The sequence below is a fragment of the Gobio gobio genome (assembly GCF_949357685.1).
Source record: "Gobio gobio genome assembly, chromosome: 4".
Classification (NCBI taxonomy): domain Eukaryota; kingdom Metazoa; phylum Chordata; class Actinopteri; order Cypriniformes; family Gobionidae; genus Gobio; species Gobio gobio.
In genome coordinates this window covers 53,788,870-53,809,647 of record NC_137100.1, presented here as the reverse complement: position 1 = coordinate 53,809,647, position 20,778 = coordinate 53,788,870, and the positions used below count along the sequence as shown (strand labels likewise).

Here is a 20,778-nt window from a genome sequence, read left to right as displayed (position 1 = left end):
AAAATTATGCTACTTGGCATTAGCATCATCGTAGAAGAGAGCTCTCTTGTATTTACATATAGCATATAAAATAGAACATCATTTGGCCGGATATAGTAGATCGGTTTTGCAGAGACACATTCATGTGGCCAAGTGTGAGTGGAATGTGCGTACCCAAATGGATAGCAGTCCCATCGACCGAGACTCATGAAGTGACTAAGTGTAAATAGGCCCTAAGTGCTGTAAAAACTCCCTAACTCTCCTTTGAGATTCCCTGTCACATCACGCATAGCCAAATGCTGTTAGCCGTCTCCAGGATGTTCTCAAGGGCCGGCAGCTGAGAACTACAGTTTGGCTCGGTTGCAGACGTTAGTCAGTGATTACAACCAAATGAATCCAGTGTTTAGTAAGATAGCTTGAAAACATGAAATGATGCATTTCAAAAAACGCATTTAACTTCTATAATGTGATGGGGACTAATGTCCATCCAGATTTGATCGAATGACGGTTGTGTTGGCTAGTGCTGTTGGTTGTTCCAAGCATGCACTGATGAGTCATACACAGTAAGAACAGGAACATTGATTAAAGGATTAGTTCACCCCAAAATTAACATTTCCTGATCATTTTCTCACCCCAATGCCATCCAAGATGTTCATGTCTTTCTATCTTCAGTCGAAAAGTCGAAAGTATTTGGAAGAAAACATTCCAGGATTGTTCATCATATAATGCTTTTCAATTACAAGCAAAATGCTGAAGGTCCAAATCAATGCCGTTTCAAAGCGCATCGATGGGCTCCAGAGGCTCTGCGTGATCCCAGAAGAGGAATAGGGTGTTATGTAGCTAAACGATCGGTCATTTTCAAAGAAAATGACGGTCACGCTAGACGTAGGCACGCCCGTGTTTACAAAGCACTCCTGTGAAGACTTTTAGCAACAAAAATAGTGATATATCCCTAATTTTGAAGTTGAAAGTTGAGTGTTGGGCTTTTGTATTAGTCTTCACACGAGCGCTTTGTAAACACGGGGGCGGGACTTCTGCCTACGTCTAGCGTGACCGCTCCGACGTGATTACGTCATCTTAGCGCCTCGCAGAGCTGCACAAGATGAACAATTTAGGTTAAAAAGTATATTAATTTTTTTTTTAAAAATTGAAAATGACCGATCGTTTCGGTAGATAAGACCCTATTCCTCGTCTGGGATCGCGCAGAGCCTCTGGAGCCCATCGAAGCGCTTTGAAACTGCATTGATTTGGACCTTCAGCATTTTGGTTGCAATTGAAAAGCATTATATGATGATCAATTCTGGAACGTTTTCTTCAAAATACTTAATTTCTTTTCGACTGAAGAAAGCAAGGCATGATCATCTTGGATGGCATTGGGGTAAATTATCGGGAAATTTTCATTTTGGGGTGAACTAATCCTTTGAGAACACAAATAGTCAATGTTGTTTTTAAAGGGATAGTTCATAGCCTGACGTGGTCATACTCAATTCTAGTCAGAATATGAGTCTGATACTGCTCCGTTGGGCTGTGATTATGGGGCGTGTTTCAACCGAACCAGGAAAGACCTCAATTGGATAGACCTACAACCAATCAAAGCAACGGAGCGACGCATAACGTTAGTTGTCAAATGTCAACAGAACTCAACGGCACTGTGTTGCCAAGTCCACGGGATGAAGCGACCCCAATTATGTGATTTTTTTTCCCCGGAGAACCCCCCAGGAAAGCTATTTGGCTTGTTTTTGGCTAGTTTTGAGGAACGTTAACGTTAGCAATTGGGCGGGTTTTGTTGTAAAAACTTGGCAACCCTGTCGGCACGCACGCTGGAATAAGTAGCCTAACGTTGGAAGAAAAAGATTATTGTAAACGATCTTTCCCGGTGTTGTAAAAAAAATAATTTAAGGATACACAGAGTACTTACCAACACGATCATCATTTCTGAGAGAAATAGTAAAGGTGAATGCATATACGAACAAGTTCTCCGTTCAAATTCACCCAAGCGCCTTTGATGACGTGGATGATTACGTTACGTTTATCATCTGTCCATCATCGTCTAAAGCCCGCCCTGACAATTTCATTGGTCCGAACAGTTTCTGTTCGGGCATAATTACTTCTCTACCGATCAAGTCCAGACCGAACTGCCCAAGTAAAAATGTTGTGGGCGGGGCTACGTTCGGCTGGCTTCCAGGCTAGATAGTTCACCCAAAAATGAAAATTAGCCCATGATTTACACACCCTCAATCCATTTACTCATCCATCCTAGGTGTATATGACATTCTTCTTTCAGACGAATACAATCGGAGTTATATATAAAAAAAAAAAGGCCTGACTCTTCCAAGTTTTATAATGGCAGTGAATGGCAGAACAAGTGCATCCATCCATTTTAAAAGTAATCTACAAGGCTCCAGGGGGTTAATAAAGGCCTTCTGAAGCGAATCGATGGGGTTTTGTAAGAAAAAATATCCATATTTAACATGCTATAAAGTAAAGCTTCTAGTATCTAGCTTCCGGCGGACCGCCTTCCATATTCAACTTACGACAAAAGCGCAACTGGCGCGACGATGACGTTGGACATAGCGCAAGCATTTTGAACCGCAAGAGGCGTTACACTTTCTGGAAGCTAGATATTTTACTTTGTAATGTGTTGAATATGGATCTTTTTTTCTTACAAAACCCCATCGATTCGCTTCAGGAGGCCTTTATTAACCCCCTGGAGCCTTGTAGATTACTTTTATAATGGATGGATGCACTTGTTTGGGCTGCCATTCACTGCCATTATAATGCTTGGTAGAGCAAGGACATTTTTTAATATAACTCTGATTGTATTCGTCTGAAAGAAGAATGTCATATACACCAGGATGGCTTGAGTAAATTATGGGTGAACTATCCCTGTAATGATGCTGCTGGCCTTTGCTTTTTGCATTTATTTATTTCTGAATATCAAATAGTATTACTATTACACACGTTTTTGTCAAATATTTGTCGTTTACAAAATAGTTTTTGCTCTCATCCATTCAGTATTTTTTGTTAATTGTGGAAGCTTTGGACATTTGCTAAGATAATGATTAGTATCAAAGAGTGTTTCTGCATGCTGCTGCTGCCTACAAGTGTAGCTTTTAAAATCTTATTCTCAGTTTCATTGAAGAATCCCAATTTTTAGACCTTTTGTAGCCCTGCTCCTTTTCAGCACTGCACTCATTGTGTTCTGTCTTCACTTCACCAACTAATTACTCTTCAACAGCGATGCCATAGAAATATACAGAGCTACCGCAAAAACGGAAGTTCAAACACAAAATTTTAAAGATGGCTGCCTGCTTGTTTCTCTGGCACATAAGGTCTATAGCAAAAGCTTATTGACACATTTTAACAGTTAAAAGTAATATCTTTGTAAATTATTTCATGACTTTGGCAGCTCAAACACACGTCTGTGATTCCTACAGGACCCTTGAATGTTTTAAAATATAATTTTTGTATTCATTTACCTGATGCATACATTGCTGTTGACATCTTTCCACTTGTATGAAGATTTTCTAGCTGTGTGGCTTTGAAGGTTTTGCATTCCATTTAGTTAAGTTGTGCTTATATTTTGCCATCCAAGGGAAAGCGTTAGATGCACAAAATATGACTTTTCACCCAAATCTGTTGTTATAATATAATATAATATAATATAATATAATATAATTAATATAATATAAATAATATAATGTAATGTAATAGAACTGTTGAATTTTTTTTCACAGAAAGCCTGAAGTGTAAAAAATGCTAACTAGTGAGTTTTTGAATGTCATCATGAATTATATTATATTATATTATATTATATTATATTATATTATATTATATTATATTATATTATATTATATTATATTATATTATATTATATTATATTATATTATATTAATTATATTATATTATATATGATATTATATTATATATTAATTATATATATTATATATTATATTATATTATATTATATTATATTATATTATATATTTATTATATTATATTATATTATATTTATTATATTATATTATATTATATTATATTATATTATATTATATTAATTATATTTATTATATTATATTATATTTATTATATTATATTATATTATATTATATTATATTATATTATATTATATTATATTATATTATATTATATTATATTATATTATATTATATTATATTATATTATATTATATTATATTATATTAAATTAAATTATATTAATTATATTATATTATATTATAAATTATATTTCAAAATATGTTAATCCAGTAATTAATTTATTGATAATCAGCATATTTAATTTCTGAAGGATCGTGTTACATTGAAACCTGTAACTGCTTTTGACTGGTGGATTATTTTATAAGTTTGCATTTGTTTATTTTTCATCTGTTGTCTGTGACCCTTTAACAGACTGTCAGTTCTGAAGTCTTTCCTGTATCGTCTCTCTCCATCTTTCCTCTCTCTGCATCCCTCCCACATCAACTCGCACTCTTCTTTTCCTATATGCATCATTATCTTTCTCTCTCGGTTTCTGTCTTCAACCCCCGATCAGATCAATAGTTCTTAATCCATCTTCTCTTTGGTCCAGTCACTTCCCATAATGCCCAAAGGCAAAGTCACATGTCAAACTCCTGCATGAATTTGATGCCTTGATCAAATCAAAGTGTGGGCGGCTGGTTTTGATCCATCATTTATGCCGGGGTCAAGGAAAGCTGGTGTCTTCTTATCGCTGAAGGTTGGCGCTTGAGCAACATGACTGAAATATTATGCTGGCAAAGTTCTGTGAAAGCTCTTTGTTGACCTCAAGACGGGATGTTGATGTATTTATAGACAAAAACATTTTGATTATTTTTCTTTCCTTTGCCATTGTAAGCAGCCATCTTTGTTTCTAATGTGCCTTTGTGTTAGAGAGGCTCCAGGAATTGTTGGCCCTTCCGTTGCTTAGGATAAGTTATTTAGCACTGGCTTTGTATTAAAAAGTGTTGGCGCCAAAACATGTTTTGAAGCTCATGAATATTAATTAGGTTATGCTCAACACTTTATAATAAGGTCTCATACCGTTAGCATTACTTAACATGATATATAAACAATTGTTCATTGTTTGTTTATGTTAGATCAGAAATGTATTAGTAAATGTAGAAAGTAAAATTCATGGCTGGTTTCACAGACAAGGCTTAAAGGAACACTCCATTTAAAAAAAAAAAATAGGCTCATTTTCCAACGCCCCTAGAGTTAAACAGCTAGCTTTTACAGTTTTCGAATCCATTCAGCCGATCTCCGGGTCTGGCGGTAGCACTTTTAGCATAGCTTAGCATAGATCATTGAATCTGATTAGACCGTTAGCATCTCGCTCAAAAATGACCAAAGAGTTTCAATATTTTTCCTATTTAAAACTTGACTCTTCTGTAGTTACATTGTGTACTAAGACAGAGTCCGACGGAAAATGAAAAGTTGCTTTTTTCTAGGCCGATATGGCTGGGAACTATACTCGCATTCCTGCGCAATAATCAAGGAACTTTGCTGCCGTACCATATTATGCAGCGCCTGAAAATAGTCCCCAGCTAGGTAACTTCCAACGTGAACGGCACTAAGTTTGTGTAGTTGCAGAGTTTCAGGTATTCCGGTTCAGATACGGTTTAGTATCTGCACCAAAGTAAATATCTTCTGAATCATCTCTCACAAACGTCTCCATGGTTACAAGGCACGCTCCTTGTGCAAGCAGGTTGTCCTGTGGAAGTTAGCCTATTTTCAGGCGCTGTGTAATATCATTGCACCTGCTGCACCCATGGTACGGCAGCAAAGTTCCTTGATTTGGAAAGTTCCTAGGAAAAATATCAAAACTCTTTGGTTAGTTTTTTTTTTTACCAAGATTCTAATGGTCTAATCAGATTCAATGATCTATGCTAAGCTATGCTAAAAGTGCTACCGCCAGACCCGAAGATCGGCTGAATGGATTTGAAAACGGTAAAACTCAACTGTTTAACTCTAGGGGAGTTGGAAAATTAGGACTATTTTCTAAGCCATATCGGCCTAGAAAATCGCAACTTTTCATTTTCCGTCAGACTCGGTCTTAGTACACAATGTAACTATTGAAGAGTTAAGTTTTAAATAGGAAAAATATTGAAGCTCTTTGGTCATTTTTTTTGAGCGAGATGCTAACGGTCTAATCAGATTCAATGATCTATGCTAAGCAATGCTAAAAGTGCTACCGCCAGACCCGGAGATCGGCTGAATGGATTCGAAAACGGTAAAACTCAACTGTTTAACTCTAGGGGAGTTGGAAAATGAGCCTATTTTCAAAAAAAGTGGAGTGTTCTTTTAAGCTAGTCCCAGACTAAAATGCATGTTTGAGCTGTTTTAACTGAAAGCAACTTTTCTTAATCTTAAAATATGCCAATGCCATTGTTTTGTCTCAAGATGCACACCAGTAATGTTTTTTTTCTAAGGTTTATAAGAGATACTTAAATGTCCTAATTAAACTAAGGTCTAATCCTGGCTTAATCTAAGCCTTGTCTGTGAAACCAGGCCTACGATTAATACATGCTGTAGAAGTATTGTTCATTGTGTAAGTTCTTATTGTAAAGTGTTACAAAATATTTTAAAATCATTGTTTATTGTCTTTATAATTAATTCCAGTATAGTAGAGTATTTGTCGCAAACAATCTAATAGAGTGGTTGGGACAAACTCATCCATGGCAAAAAGTAATGTAACCGATGCCTATGAGCATTGGCCTTTTGTTGTTGGTCATGCTAGTTGGAGTTACACTACGACGATCTCTGCTCAGTCCCCTGAGACTGTCTAAAGTGACTCAAGTTCTCCGCTGGGCCACTGAGAGGGAGAGTCGCCTAAAGTGAACACTAACAGAGACGGTCCTTTGTTGAATTATTTAAAGCCTGTAGTGTTGTATTCACGGACTCACTCACTGCTACAATGGATCGTGCGTGCTAAATGTACATTTGAAAACCTAGATTATATCTTTGACCTTTGACTTTTTCCTCAGTTTGACCCTCTAGGGTAAAGTTAACCTCTGTGATTATATATTATGAGGTAACAGCCGAGCTTGAACCTACTCGATTGACAGTTGACGTTGAGCAAGTTGGTTCGTTCTAAGAAAAAAAAAATGTATTCAGTAAATTTAGTGATCGACTCATCACTCATTTTTGTAGTGAATGTCATTCGTTTAGTTATTCACTGTTTTTGATTAGAACAAATATTTAATGTTTTTATGCCTCCGATATGATTCCAATTATGTTTCCTAAATGTTCTCCTTACAGCCATTTACAAACATTTTGTGAATCAAACTGAATTCTACTGTATCTGTTATTGAATTGGGCCAGTGTTATTTTAGTATTATTTATATACTATTGTCATATTTATTGGTGTTTTGAATTTGCTTTTATTTTTATTTTCAGTTTTCATTTAAGATTTAATAATAATTTTGTCACTTTTATTAGTGTCTGTGTTTTTTTTTTATATTTCTATTTAGCATTCATTTATTATTTTCAGTACTTTTAGTTCTTGACCTTCTATTTAAACTTATTTATTTTAGTTAGTTGCCAAAGAAACATTTTACATTATTTAAGCCGACATTTTTCATCTAATATTTTATTTTATTTCAGATTTGTTTCAATTATTGAGTTTAAGTTAACAATAACAACACTGAATTGGACATCAGTATAAACTTGAGATATTTTTTTCGATCTCTATGTATTAAAGGGATAGTTCACCCTGGAAAAAAAAAAAAAGAATTGTCATCAGTTACTCACCCATGCCGTTCTGAACCCATAAGACTTCGTTCATCTTTGAAACACAAATTAAGATATTTAAAATTAAATTTGAGAGATTTCAGTCTCTCCAGTTTTACAATCTTTTTATGAAGCGTCAAAGTAGTTGCGTGGACTGTCAATGGAGGGGCAGTTATCTCTCAGATTTCATTAAAAATATCTTCATTTGTGTTTCGAAGATGAACGGAAGTCTTACGGGTTTGAAAGGACATGAGGGTGAGTAAATGATGGCAGAATTTTCATTTTTTGGGGAGCTAACCCTTTAAAATATCGTCATTTGAAAAAATAAAAAAAGACTTGGATGAGGATATTCCCTGAGTAAACTTGTTTAAGACGAATGGCTACATTCACTACTCGCAGTGTTTTTTTCTCCATAATACAGATCACTGGATTATTGTTGTGTCAGATTAGCAGCAGACAGGCCTCATTATTATTGCACGTGCCGACATCCCCCGATGATGTCACTGTTGCTCTGTTGCCATGGCGCTGACACCGAAATGTATTCACGGAAGGTGCTGAGATCTGGTTTTGCATATTTTTTGGTCTCTCTGGCATCCTGTACTGCTGGAATCAGTATTCATCCAGACATCCCCAGGCAGACGCTGATGTTGAGCCAGCATGGCTGTCGTCAGGCTAGTTTCTCACTCCCCCTCCAAGGCCAATTCATTCCCAATCTCCTCAGCATGTGACAGGTGCAACTGTGTTATTGATTTGGGCAGTCGGTTTTAATGTGCTCCGGGATGCGCAACGCTTATTGTCTTCCCCCCCCTTGGTGTGCGTGTCTATTAAAATGCTGCCAGGAAAATGTTCTGAAATATTAGACCCACACCCCCCCTCCTCCCATTCCCATTTCAGCTGAAATATATGAGCCCGTCGGCAGGCCAAAACTGAAGCCACGGGGTCCAGAGTGAGACTCGCTGTGAATAAATCACACTCGCTCGCTGACGCACACACACGCGGACGTGCCGCAGTGTTCACGAGGGAGTCTGTAAATAAAACACGCGCACCAAATGTGAAGAAAGCTGTTTAAATGTCAAAACCATCTTCACGGGAGATGACAGGAGAAGCTGTAATGTCCAAAGTAAACATAACACGACATTTAATTGTATTGCTCGCTGTGTCCTTCTCATATGTTTTTCTACTCTGCCTGTGTCTGCTGTGTTTATCACAGTATTTAATTTCTGTCTGTGTATTTGCTGTCTTTCACGACCTTTCCTCAGGTATGTCATATTAGGTCAATATTGAAATCGGGGCTATTTAAAGGATTAGTTCACTTCAAAATTAAAGGTCCCATGGCATGAAATTTTCATTTTATGAGGTTTTTCAACATTAATATGAGTTCCCCTAGCCTGAATATTGTCCCCAAGTGGCTAGAAATTTTGATCAGTGTAAACCGAGTTCTGGCTGTCTTTCTCTGCCTTTGAGAAAATGACAGTTCAGACGAGCTGATCTTGAATGTTCCTGTTATGACGTCATAACAGGAACGGTTACCTCCCTTTCCTCTGCCCAGAGAATTTGGCAAGCCCATGCTGCGCCATATTTGTTTGTCCTCGAGAGATCATGGCTTGTGAACGAGTGAATGCTGGCAGTTTCTCAGTGTTTGGATGTACAAATGAAAAAGGTATTTTTTCAGTTCCTTCTGATCTGTGAATAGTGATTTCTGATGTGTAGCTAATTATTCAAGTTCACACAGAACTTTATTATTCGTGCACACGCTGCGGCTTCTCTCTCTCCCGACAGAACGGTGTTTTCGTGTTTTATATCTTGTGAGTCAGTGTTTTTGTACGTCCTCGTCGCGTCTATCTGTTCTAAAATGTGCATACAGTCGTGAGTTTCTGCTCAACATCGGCAGAGCCACATCTTTAGAGATAAACCTCACTCACGCCAAAGCTTGGGCTGCACTGACCGGTTGGCTTTCAACATCACCGACCCCCAGTACTGCATCTCGCCCACAGCGGAGGCGCCATACGCGGTGTGAGATTAAGCAGAAGGGGGGTGAGTGTGATGGTATCCGGGCTAGGCTAGCCAGCTATCCCCACAATAAACTGGATTACATTCGATTACTGCGCTTGTGTCTTTGTTTGCGCTGTGTACTCAATGCGCATCACTGACGCTTTTCATATGATAGGAAAATATCTAAAAATAATGCTATAATCAACACTTACTCGTAACTTGTTCATCTTGACAGCTGTAATGGTACATTACATGTGTTACAAAGTTGGTAGAATAAGGAGGAAGACGGGCTCGGTGTGACTGGGACTTGTGTTTATTCAGAACTCTCAGATACAAACAAAATAAACTCACGCTGACAGCGCTCTCACAACTCAGTAGTTTCAATATAACTTTGTTACCACGCCCCCTCCGCTACAAGATCTAATACTCATTTCAAATGCAAAGATTTCAGCCAATCACAACAGTGGGCGTTTTTACTGAAGTCTCACAGCAGACACGCCCCTTGAAACAGAGTGCAAACATCAGTATAGAAAAAATGCCTTTTATTTCTAAATTATGACATTTTATGATGTAAAAATCATACTAACAATATAAGTACACCTCAGAATACATTATAAAATATAATTAAAAATCCATGCCATGGGACCTTTAAAGTTTCCTGATATTTTACTTACCCCCATCTCATGATGTTCATGTCTTTCTTTCGTCAGTCGAAAATAAATTAAGTTTTTTGAGGAAAACATTCAAGGATTTTTCTCCACATAATGGACTTTGATGGCAACCAACGGGTTGAAGGTCCAAATCAATGCAGTTTCAAAGGGCTTGGAAGGGTTTCAGAGACTCTGTACGATCCCAGCCAAGGAATAGGGTCTTATCTAGCGAAACCATCGGCCATTTAAAAGGAAAAAAACTGTGTAAAATGTTTTACCTAAATTGCTCATCTTGCGCTGCTCTGTGGCGCACCACGGATTATTTAATCACGTCGGAAAGGTCATGCTAGACATAGGCAGAAGTACCGCCCCTGTGTTAACAAAGTGCATGTGCGAAGACTAATACAAACATCCTTTAGCAAAAAAAGGTAAAAACGATGTAGGACGATTTTGAAGTTGGAGATGGAGGTTTTTTTTGTAAAGGGAGTTTGATTAGTCTTCTCACGTTTGCTTGGGGCGATACTTCCACCTACGTCTGACCTTTCCGACATGATTACGTAATCCGTGGTGTGTCGAGCAGGGCAAGAAGAGCAATTTAGGTTAAAAAGTATATCAATTTATTTATTTATTTTTAAATGGCGATGGTTTTGCTAGATAAGACCCTATTCCTCGGCTGGGATCGTGCAGAGCCTCTGAAGCCCTTTGAAACTGCATTTATTTGGACCTTCAACCCGTTGGTTGCCATCAAAGTCCATTATGTGGAGAAAATCCTGGAATGTTTTCTTCAAAAAACTGAATTTCTTTTCGACTGAAGAAAGAAAGACACGAACACCTTGGATGAGATGGGGGGTGAGTAAAATATCAGGAAATTTTAATTTTGAAGTGAACTAATCCTTAAACACGATTATTGGTGGGTGTTTATGATCAAAGTCTTATTTCATGATACGAGTCATTTTAAGTGTCAGTGAAATATCAAAATTATCGATACTTCAGCAAAAACATACTTGGCTAACTAATGTAAGTTCATGCAAGTTATTTATTCAAGAACAGTGAGTGATTTTATTTTTGTCTTTTGTTGTTTGATTAACAATAATGACTGCAGCAGATTTATTAGGCTGCTGTTACTTTGAGCTGCACGGATCCAATATACCATTACACACACTTTTTCTTGACTGTTTATATTCATTTGAGCCATAACCGACTGTGTTTATGAGGATACTTACCAAAACTGTATTTCGACATATTTTTGTCTAGGCTCTTTGAATGTTTTGGTGTGTATCTGAAGCCTGCAGTATATTTTGCTAATGTGCATTCTGCCCCGTCTCGGAGCGTGTGCATAGAAAGCCGACTAGGGAACAGTATATTGGGTTTTTTTTTGTTTTTTTACCATGATGCTAAAATTCATGCTAAAATTATTTGCAAAGTACTCCAAGGTACTTTCTAAAACAGGTACTGTGCAACTTTTAATCTAATTTAATATTGTAGTCATTTTGTACCATGGAATTTATCATTGTATCATGTTTTTTTTTTTTTTTTTTTATATCATAAGGGATTTTATTTATATATATAAATATATATATATATATTCTTTTTTTTTTACAGTAATGGGATCAGATGAAAATCACATGATACTACGATTCTATTTGATTACTATATTTATCTGTAGCATAAATAGTACAATAGTATTACTATAATTGGTACACCTTTGTGATGTCTTTCCATGGTACTACTTTTGAAAGATTGTTATTGTATGCCTTTCTCACTCCAAATGTTTGTTTCTCAGAATTTAAACATGTTTGCACTCTAATCTGAATGAATTTTCTCCATGTCTTCCTGTTTGTGTCCTCTTGCTCTCTGCTCAAGTCTGCCTTTTTCTATTTTTTAGCAGTTGTGCCTCTTTTTGCCACACAGGATGTAGGTGTGCCCGAGTCGTGTGTGTTCAAAGTGCACACATTCACACCTTCACACATACTTACACACACACACAAATGCATAAAATCTTATAACGGGCTAGCAAACATTACATTCAGGGATGGATGTCAGCCGCAATGGCCGTTATGCAGGATACAGTCAAACACAGCGTGCCTTTAGTTGCCTTTACTGAGAAATGTAACTACGTGTTTAAATCAGTGACGGAACTGTTTGATCTGAACTGTTTGACATCCACATCGCCTAACAAGAAAATCCCACCTGAATAAGAACATGATTGACAATCGGCTAAGCCACTTTGTTTGTGCTAATGCCTTGGACCTACACTGGATGACTTGTGACGAGTAGAGCTGAGCAATTAGGATTTGTTTAGCCAGGGCTGCACAGTGCTGCAAAGGACAGAGTCAATGAATGGGTTCCTCTAATCCACAGCATAGACTCACACAAATGTACATGAAACATCTATACCCACAAAGGCGCGCTGCTGCTGAACTGTGCTGAATTTCCATAGAGCGAACGCAGGCTTTTGAATTTAAGACCGCTCTGAGAGTTTTCCTGTCCCTGGCTGCAGTTTTTGTCTAATCTTTATTTCCATGCTAGCTATAGGAAAGTGTGCGGCAAAAACCCTGTGTGGGAGGATGAGCGTTGAGCGAAGCCTATGCATACAAAGACTCTACACACGCACAAACAAATTAAGCCACGAAAAATCTGCTTACGAGTTTGCTGGTTTGAGCAGGACCTGTCGGTATTGGTAGAAACTGAGTTCAACATTTGTCTATGCTCTTGATGGTTTTATTGTTTTAAAACATATTCAAAGGGGGATAATGGGCGTCAACAGCCAAAGACAGACAGAGATGTTCTCTTTCTCCCCAGTCATTTCTTTGTGTCCTGTGTAGATTTAAATGTAAAGATGGCCAGATGTTTGCCAGATTTTAGACAATAGGGATTTTTTATTAATTTATTCATTTATTTGGTAATACTTTACTTTAAGGTTTTATTTGTTAACATTAGTTAATGCATTAACTAACATTAATTAACAATGAGCAATACATATTTTTTTAGCCTTTGTAAACGTTAGTCAATACTAAAATACAAATTGTTCATGTTAGCTTAAAGTCCCCATGAAATCAAACATTTTTTGGCTTTAAGTATGAATATGTTTGCCTTAAAGGGATAATTCACACAAATGGGAAACTTCTGTCATGCACTCACCCCCAAGTTACCCCAAACCTGTATGCATTTCTTTCTTATGCTGAACACAAAATAAGATATTTTGAAGAATGTTAGTAACCAAACAGTTGATGGGCCAATATGCATCAACGATTTTGATGACATCATTCTGCACTTCAGCTTCTCAACAGACTTTCTGTCCAATCACATGCTCTCTGGAATCTAAAGCGTCCCGCCCCTAAATAGATGCTGAAGCTGAGGTTAAAATCTGTCACTTATTCACACAATTACTACTTTCTATATGGCGAATCGCACATAGTGCATTATATAGGGGATAGGGAACGATTCAGACCGTGAAAAATATGCTTTCTAATGGGGACAAATGAAGTCTGGTTTCACATTACGTTTACATTTATGCATTTGGCAGACGCTTTTATCCAAAGCGACTTACATTGCATTTAAGGTACACATTTTATCAGTTCTTGCTTTCCCTGGGAATCGAACCCATGACCTTGGCTAGCGCCATTGCTCTACTGTTTGAGCTACAGGAAAGCAGGAAAACATTAATGTCACGTGAACCGCTGCAGCGCGCACAGTCTGCTCCCGTCCAGAGACATGTTAGCACAGAGCAGATCATATGCGCGAGTCGGCGCAGGCCACCAAAGGTACCAGACCTATTTGATTTCTGCACAGAATGCTATATTTTAAAGTGGTATGAAGGAGATGAGGAAAAACGGTTAGACTCTGCATTAGAAACAGCACTGACGAGTTGAAGAGATAACACCAAGTGCCATGCACCAACATTAATAACACTTTTTTTCAAACTACACATCCTCATTTATGATCACGGTTTTGCTTTAGTAACAGTTTCATATTAAATCTAAAAAATAAAGAGCTGTGAAATAAACGGAACACTATTGGCTATTTTTAAAAAAAGGGAGGAGCTGCTTGATATGCCCCAGCCTGTCTTCCTCTTTCAGTGGAAATAACATCAACATATTAAATAAAGCTGCATGTTTCAAGGCACTTCAGTGGGACTTTAAGTCCATTGAATAATATTAACAGATACAACTTTTTATTTTTGTAATATATTGAAAAATATTGAAATTAACATTAATTTAACTAAGATGAATAAATGCTTCAGAAGTACTTTCCATTGTTAGTTCATGTTAACTAATGTATAACTAAATTTATCAAATGGAACCTTATTATAAAGTGTTACCATTTATTTATTCAATGTGTGATCACATTTACGGTTGTTCAGCTAATTTCTGTGTGCAAAATCCAGCTACTTCTATAGAAAATCATATGATCATGAATTCTTCATGATGGTGAAAGATTTACGCAAACAGATTTCGCAATTTGGTCACAAAAACTTGCCATGTTGCATCAATACAACCAACCTATTGTTATAATTAGATATGCGTGTATTGAGCATACATCATTTTTGTTTACTGGATATTTGTGGAGCTATGTATTTTTGTACAATTGTATGATTGTCTTAGCCTGGTCCTACCAGACTCTCGTACATTTCATTTGTACAGAGAGTCTGGCCACTCTCCATTGACAAGCGTTTACTTCCTTGAAGGCGGGTACTCTGTTAAAGTTTAAAGCTATTGGCTCTGCCAAGAGCCACTCTGGATCTGCCATTACCAATCGCTAACGCTTGGTCGTGCGCATGTCATGCGCCGTTCGCCTTAATTTCGCACAGGGAAAATAAATGTGCAGCCACCATAGACAGGCAGCCACCTCAGTGATAAAACCTTGTGCATTCGGATTGTGATTTATTCACAGTGGAGGGGAGAGTTTTGTGATCAGGAACGCACTGTTCATGTGGTCCATAACATGATTGTATACTGTAAATAAAATATATACTTGGTTATGATAAGAATGTGCTGCCGTAAATAACGGCCCACTTCAAATGTTTATGTGCTTTTCTTCTTTTTATTTTTTGAGCGGTGATGAAATATATTGCTCTTGTAAATACTTGCCAGCATTTAAAGAAATGCAAGTCTAGAAATGCATCCAAATTACAGCGAAGCGCAACCGCACGGTACTCTGCAGTGGTCAAAAAGGATATAAACAGTGAATTTTGAAGTGATATATTCTTGAAAACTCACAGATGTGGACAGCAATTAAATTTCCACATGACCTTGGTGTTTGTCAAATGCAGTAGGTAATTCGGCCAGGGATTTTTACGCGGGTGGTGAAAGATGGACGGAAATAAAATCACTGACTAGCCCCTGTAAATGATGACAATACCTTCCGACCGCACGCAAAACAATTACCGGGGCTTCAGCCAACTCCTTCACCACTAACGGAGCGAGCTGGAAAATCAAACTTTTCCCGGGACACAACATCATGGCCACCAAAAAAACTCAGCAAAGATTGTTCTTGCTTCGCCATTCATTCCAATCTTTTCTCCGCCGCCATTACTGAACTACAACTCAAACTAGCGCACAACATCAACGTCATCGTTCTCAGTCACTCCCTCTGTTCGCTGATTGGACCGGTAAAAATTTGAACCAGAACCAAAAAAGACTATACCGCAGTACCAGACGGAGTACTGAAGGAAAATGAAAATTAAGCAGAAGGACGTAGGAGGGCGGAGCCAGGCTATGATTGTCTTACACAACAGTAAAACATAGGCCTATTGTACAAACCACACTTCCATCACCCTCAACCTTGATTTAATTTGCAACAGTTAATTGACCAGCTGGTTGGAAAGTCTTGGAGTCACGTTTACCTACAGACTGTACACTCGTGAATACGCAGATGTAAACAAACAATCACATTCTAAATGGATAATACAGAAGACTGAATGGAAAATTCTCCTTTTTAGGACAAGTAAAAAAAGCAAACTTCAGATCCTCATTAAGAAAACAAAAGTGAGTGGTTGTGATCAGTCCTTTAAGTGCAAATGGCTTGTAATTGCTCATTTGCATATGCATAATTGCAGTCCATTTATGCCGCGAGACCCGAAATGTCCTCCACCACTCGTTCAAATGAAAGGCTAGAAGCGCAAGAGTGTGCAATAATGGCCTGGCATGAAAAATTTATGGAGGAATACGGCACTCCAGCGCCTGCTAAGTGTTGTAGAGGGTATTTTGTAACATGGAGAGAGGGGGAACGTGTATCCTAATTTGATTTTTTTGTCATTTTTTTTAGATGTTTTAAAGTTTGTACTGGTGGTCATTTCCTGTGCTCCACTGTCCCTTGTAAATTAGTTTTAGTTCTTCATAAAGCCTCTTCCCTGTACCCTTCACTTTTCTCTTAACTAGCTTTGTAGCACCACAGATTTACTTTGATCTGGATAGAGTAATTCCGTGATATTTCTTCAGAAGTAAATGTCTTGGGTAAAGTGACACACAGATGCTAAAGAAACTTTCTATATAACAATATAAGAAACTTTGAATGGATCCTAAAAATGTCCTCTAAATGCTGTTGGTGTGCACCATAAAGCTAAAGTATGAGACAATTTAAGATGTGAAATTCGCTTTTTAAGTTTTAACTTTTCGTCTCAGCACCGGCGGGATGTCAAGTAGCTTTCGCATTATTCTTTTCCCAGTAATTTGAAAGTGTTTTGTCCGTATAAGAATAATTTCACCTTACCTTACTATCTATTATCATTCATTGAACTGAATAACCGATGGAAAAGTTGGATTTTATGGTGTCTCTCTTTTAAACCATGGCAGCCACTTTCAAATGTATCACTTTATCCACTTCATCACCTCCATTTTTGTTGAAAGGTGTCACTGAAAGAATGAAAAAAAGAGGAGCCGTAAAAAATCATACCTGAACCGATAATGAGGTCGGAGAATGAATGAATAATTCTCTCATATCTTTTTCTTCTCACTATCTCCTTACAGTGTGACAGCGAGAGTGACATCGATGACAAGGTAAGACTTCTTTTTATGAGTGTTTGTGCGTGCGCGTCTGTTTACCTAAGAGTGATTTTGGAGTTTATAGTATGAAAGGCTTTCGTCTGTCTGCATGTGTGTTTGTGTATGTGTGTAGATGACAGAAAATGGCTGCCAGTCTTGTGATTGTTGATTATTTGCATATTACAGGGATACAAAGGGAAACGCAGTGTGATAGAGAGCGAGTGCACTTACTGCAATGTTTTAAGCTTTCTGTGGAGTGTCATTGTGTTTGGTGCGTCAATTCAACTGCTTTGAAGTTGTTTGAACTTGAGAAGAAAAGTAGTCACCTGTCTTGATGTTTGTGCTAGTTAATTATAGACATGGAAGAACTATTGTGAACTTCCCCAAAACAGGTGAGCACCTTCTAAATATGAAGGAAAAGGTGTCTTTTTTTGTTAGCTAAAGTAATTGTAATTCTTATAATATTTAGTATTTCATGTTTCCTTGTCCTGTTTCTGAAAGATGATATAAATGCCATTTATTTTCTTTTTTTTTAACTTTCTAACTATTATTTTATGGCAGACATTGCTTAACCATGGATTTAAGCAATTAGAAATAAGCTACCAGGGTGAAATTGCTATCATACATTGACCACGACCTTGATAGTATTTTATCTCTGGTTTAAAATGTGATTTGTGATTGTGTCAGCTGATATTAAATGCGGACTTTAAATTACATTTAAAGGGGACCTAATATGCTCCTTTTACAAGATGTATGTGAGGTTTTAGCTCTAAATACCCCACAGATCATTTTTTATAGCATGTTGAAACTGTTGACACGTCTGGGGGGGGGTGAGCCAAAATGTGCGTTTTAGTGTGTGTCTCCTTAAATGCAAATGAGTTGGTGCTCACGGCCCCCTTTCCAGATGAGGGTGGAGCTTCAAGAGCTTGTGCGCCAGGCATACCGGCAACAACAAAACAGGACAATCTCACACACTGAAAATGTCAGAAACTTTCACTAGCGGTGTTCAGCCTTATATGTTCCATCATCTGTCTGTACTGTGCATAATAAAATGCGCATTTATGAATTACGCAGACAATGAGCATGGCAGGATAAAAATAACGACATAGCTTTGTTCTCCTGGTGCCTTCACGTGCTATCAGAAATTTCATAATTCTCCTTTCTCAAGTCATGATTACGAGCTCGACGTATTCAAGTGGGTGACTTCAAAGGGCATTTGTGTGTAGTTTTTAACTCATTTTTATGATAATTCTGATAGTATGAGGGCAGCATCGGTAAAAACAGGCAGAGACAATGGTAGCTTTAGCAACATCAGCCGTACAGAGTGCCAACAAGCTCTTTCAGAAAGGCAATTTGTAAGGACTGACAATGACGTGTCATACTTACTTTGTCTGGATCTGAAGTTTGCGAACAAAGTATTGGTATTGACTTATCTTTCAAAATCAACCTTTTTGAAAATCTAGCATTGAAAAGCCCCACGCTTGTGGTGACAAATGATTGGCGCAAACGTAACAGACTTTAGCGATTTTCCTTCAGAAATGAAATTGAACCACAATGTCCTCAGTGACATCTATGGAGTCTATGGAGACTCTTATGTGCATTGGAACATTCCACACAACACCTGTAATGCCTGCTACAGTGATGATACAGAAATGGCGGACTCTGTGCTTCTCACTCAGGGCTGTGTCTGTCTATGCTAATAGGGCTTTTCCCTACAATGAATCATTGTAGAGCCAGGGGGGGATCTGAATCAGCTCGTTTGAAGAGACTACTTTTGATTTATGGGAATTATTATAGGCTGGTTGTTCTCTCACTCTGCGGACACACATCGGTGTTTAAACACCTTATAAAAGTGAATTTTGCATAATAGGTCCCCTTTAACTCTTTCCCCGCCAGCGTTTCAGGGCGTTTTCACACCTGAAAGTCCGCACCAAGGTCCGAACCAAAGTTCATGTTTTGATCAATTTTATACATTTGGTTAGTTTTGGTTTGGTTTCACATTGCAATTATGCAAGCAGACTAAAGAACTTTACATGACATACTCGCGTCCTGTCGTCATCATCTATGTGGAGAACATCTGGACATTGAATGAATGAATGAATTTATTTTTATTTCGAGCAATATATAAAGACGCATAACAACGGCAATAAAGAAGCATTATGATTAGTCTGTACAACTAGTTAAATTCATCATACTTTAACATCACAATTCCAACTGTTGCTCGAAAAGGAGTGGGTAGAAGTTAACTTATTTAAACCCACCCCGGTTACAATTTAAAACAGGAAAAACAACAAAACAAGAAAAGGAAAAAAACACAAACAAAAAAAACAAAAAAAAATTACAAAGATGAACAAAGGTAGTGCTTCCTTAATTATTGACATTATCCAAACATTCCAATACAATTTGATATATATTAATATGAGAAAAACTCCAAAAAGAAAAGAAGGGGAAATCCCCCCAAAAAGCAAAACAAAAAACACATTCCTTAGATACACACCATATATTACCGCATGTAACAATTATGATAATATCAACAATGATAATCAGAATACCTACGAGGTAAGATAACACAGACTGTGAATTCATAGATCTATACTATTATAGTAATACCAACAATGGTAATCAGAATACCTAAAAGGTAAGATAACACTAGGGTTGGGTACCGAAATCCGGTTCCAATATGGCACCGGTACTTATATAACCGGTATGTACCGGACCGAATCAGAACGCAGATTTCGGTTCCTCATTTCGGTGCCAAAATTCAAACGTGCTTTCGCGCTTTGGCTGAGCCAGAGACAGACGCTCGGCGCTGGTCACATCACAACTCATGACAACTATTCAGTGTTTTCAACGACATCATGTTTATTTCAGGTTTCAGACATTTAAATGTTCATAAGTACTAGCAAAAAACACACACTGATGTCTATGAAAGCGGCAATGACAATCCTTTCAGACGGTTATAATTTGACTAACGTTACGTGTTTTATTCACATCAGATAAATGCACATTATATAGTAACTATATAGTTTACTCTATTCTTCTTCCAGTTCACTGGTCACTTACTTTCATGTATTTCGTGAGACGAGAATGAACTCGTGTTGTAAATCCGACAGATCCGATTCTGAGGCGCAAACTAACATGGCGCTGCCCATTGCGCTTTATAGATCAACTAACACACATTCACTCACACATTTGAACATCAGATAGTTCGTGACACAGTTAAGAAGTTTGTGAATATTTTGAATAAAAAGAAAAAACGAAATAAACCCGATACAGCTGAGCTGTCAGCGCTATTGCGGCTGCTGTGTGTCATGTGAGAAACATGACGCGTCACCATGGAAACATTAAGGCGATGTGTTCTAAAATATTTAGCCAGAGAATATGATCATATTTCAAAATAAAGCTGAAGCTCGAAGCTGGTTTGTAGCA

The 20,778-nt window shown here is 37.5% G+C and overlaps 1 protein-coding gene across 14 annotated transcripts in view; it reads left to right on the top strand.

The window, feature by feature from the left end:
- The window catches only part of fbrsl1 (fibrosin-like 1), a 403,049-nt gene that overhangs the window by 252,038 nt on the left and 130,233 nt on the right, over positions 1 to 20,778 (top strand). For all 14 annotated transcript variants that reach the window (XM_079815590.1, XM_079815586.1, XM_079815583.1 and 11 more), the window contains one exon: positions 17,335 to 17,364. In XM_079815590.1, the coding sequence (XP_079671716.1) occupies positions 17,335 to 17,364 (30 nt within the window). The remainder of the gene's footprint in view (positions 1 to 17,334; positions 17,365 to 20,778) is intronic.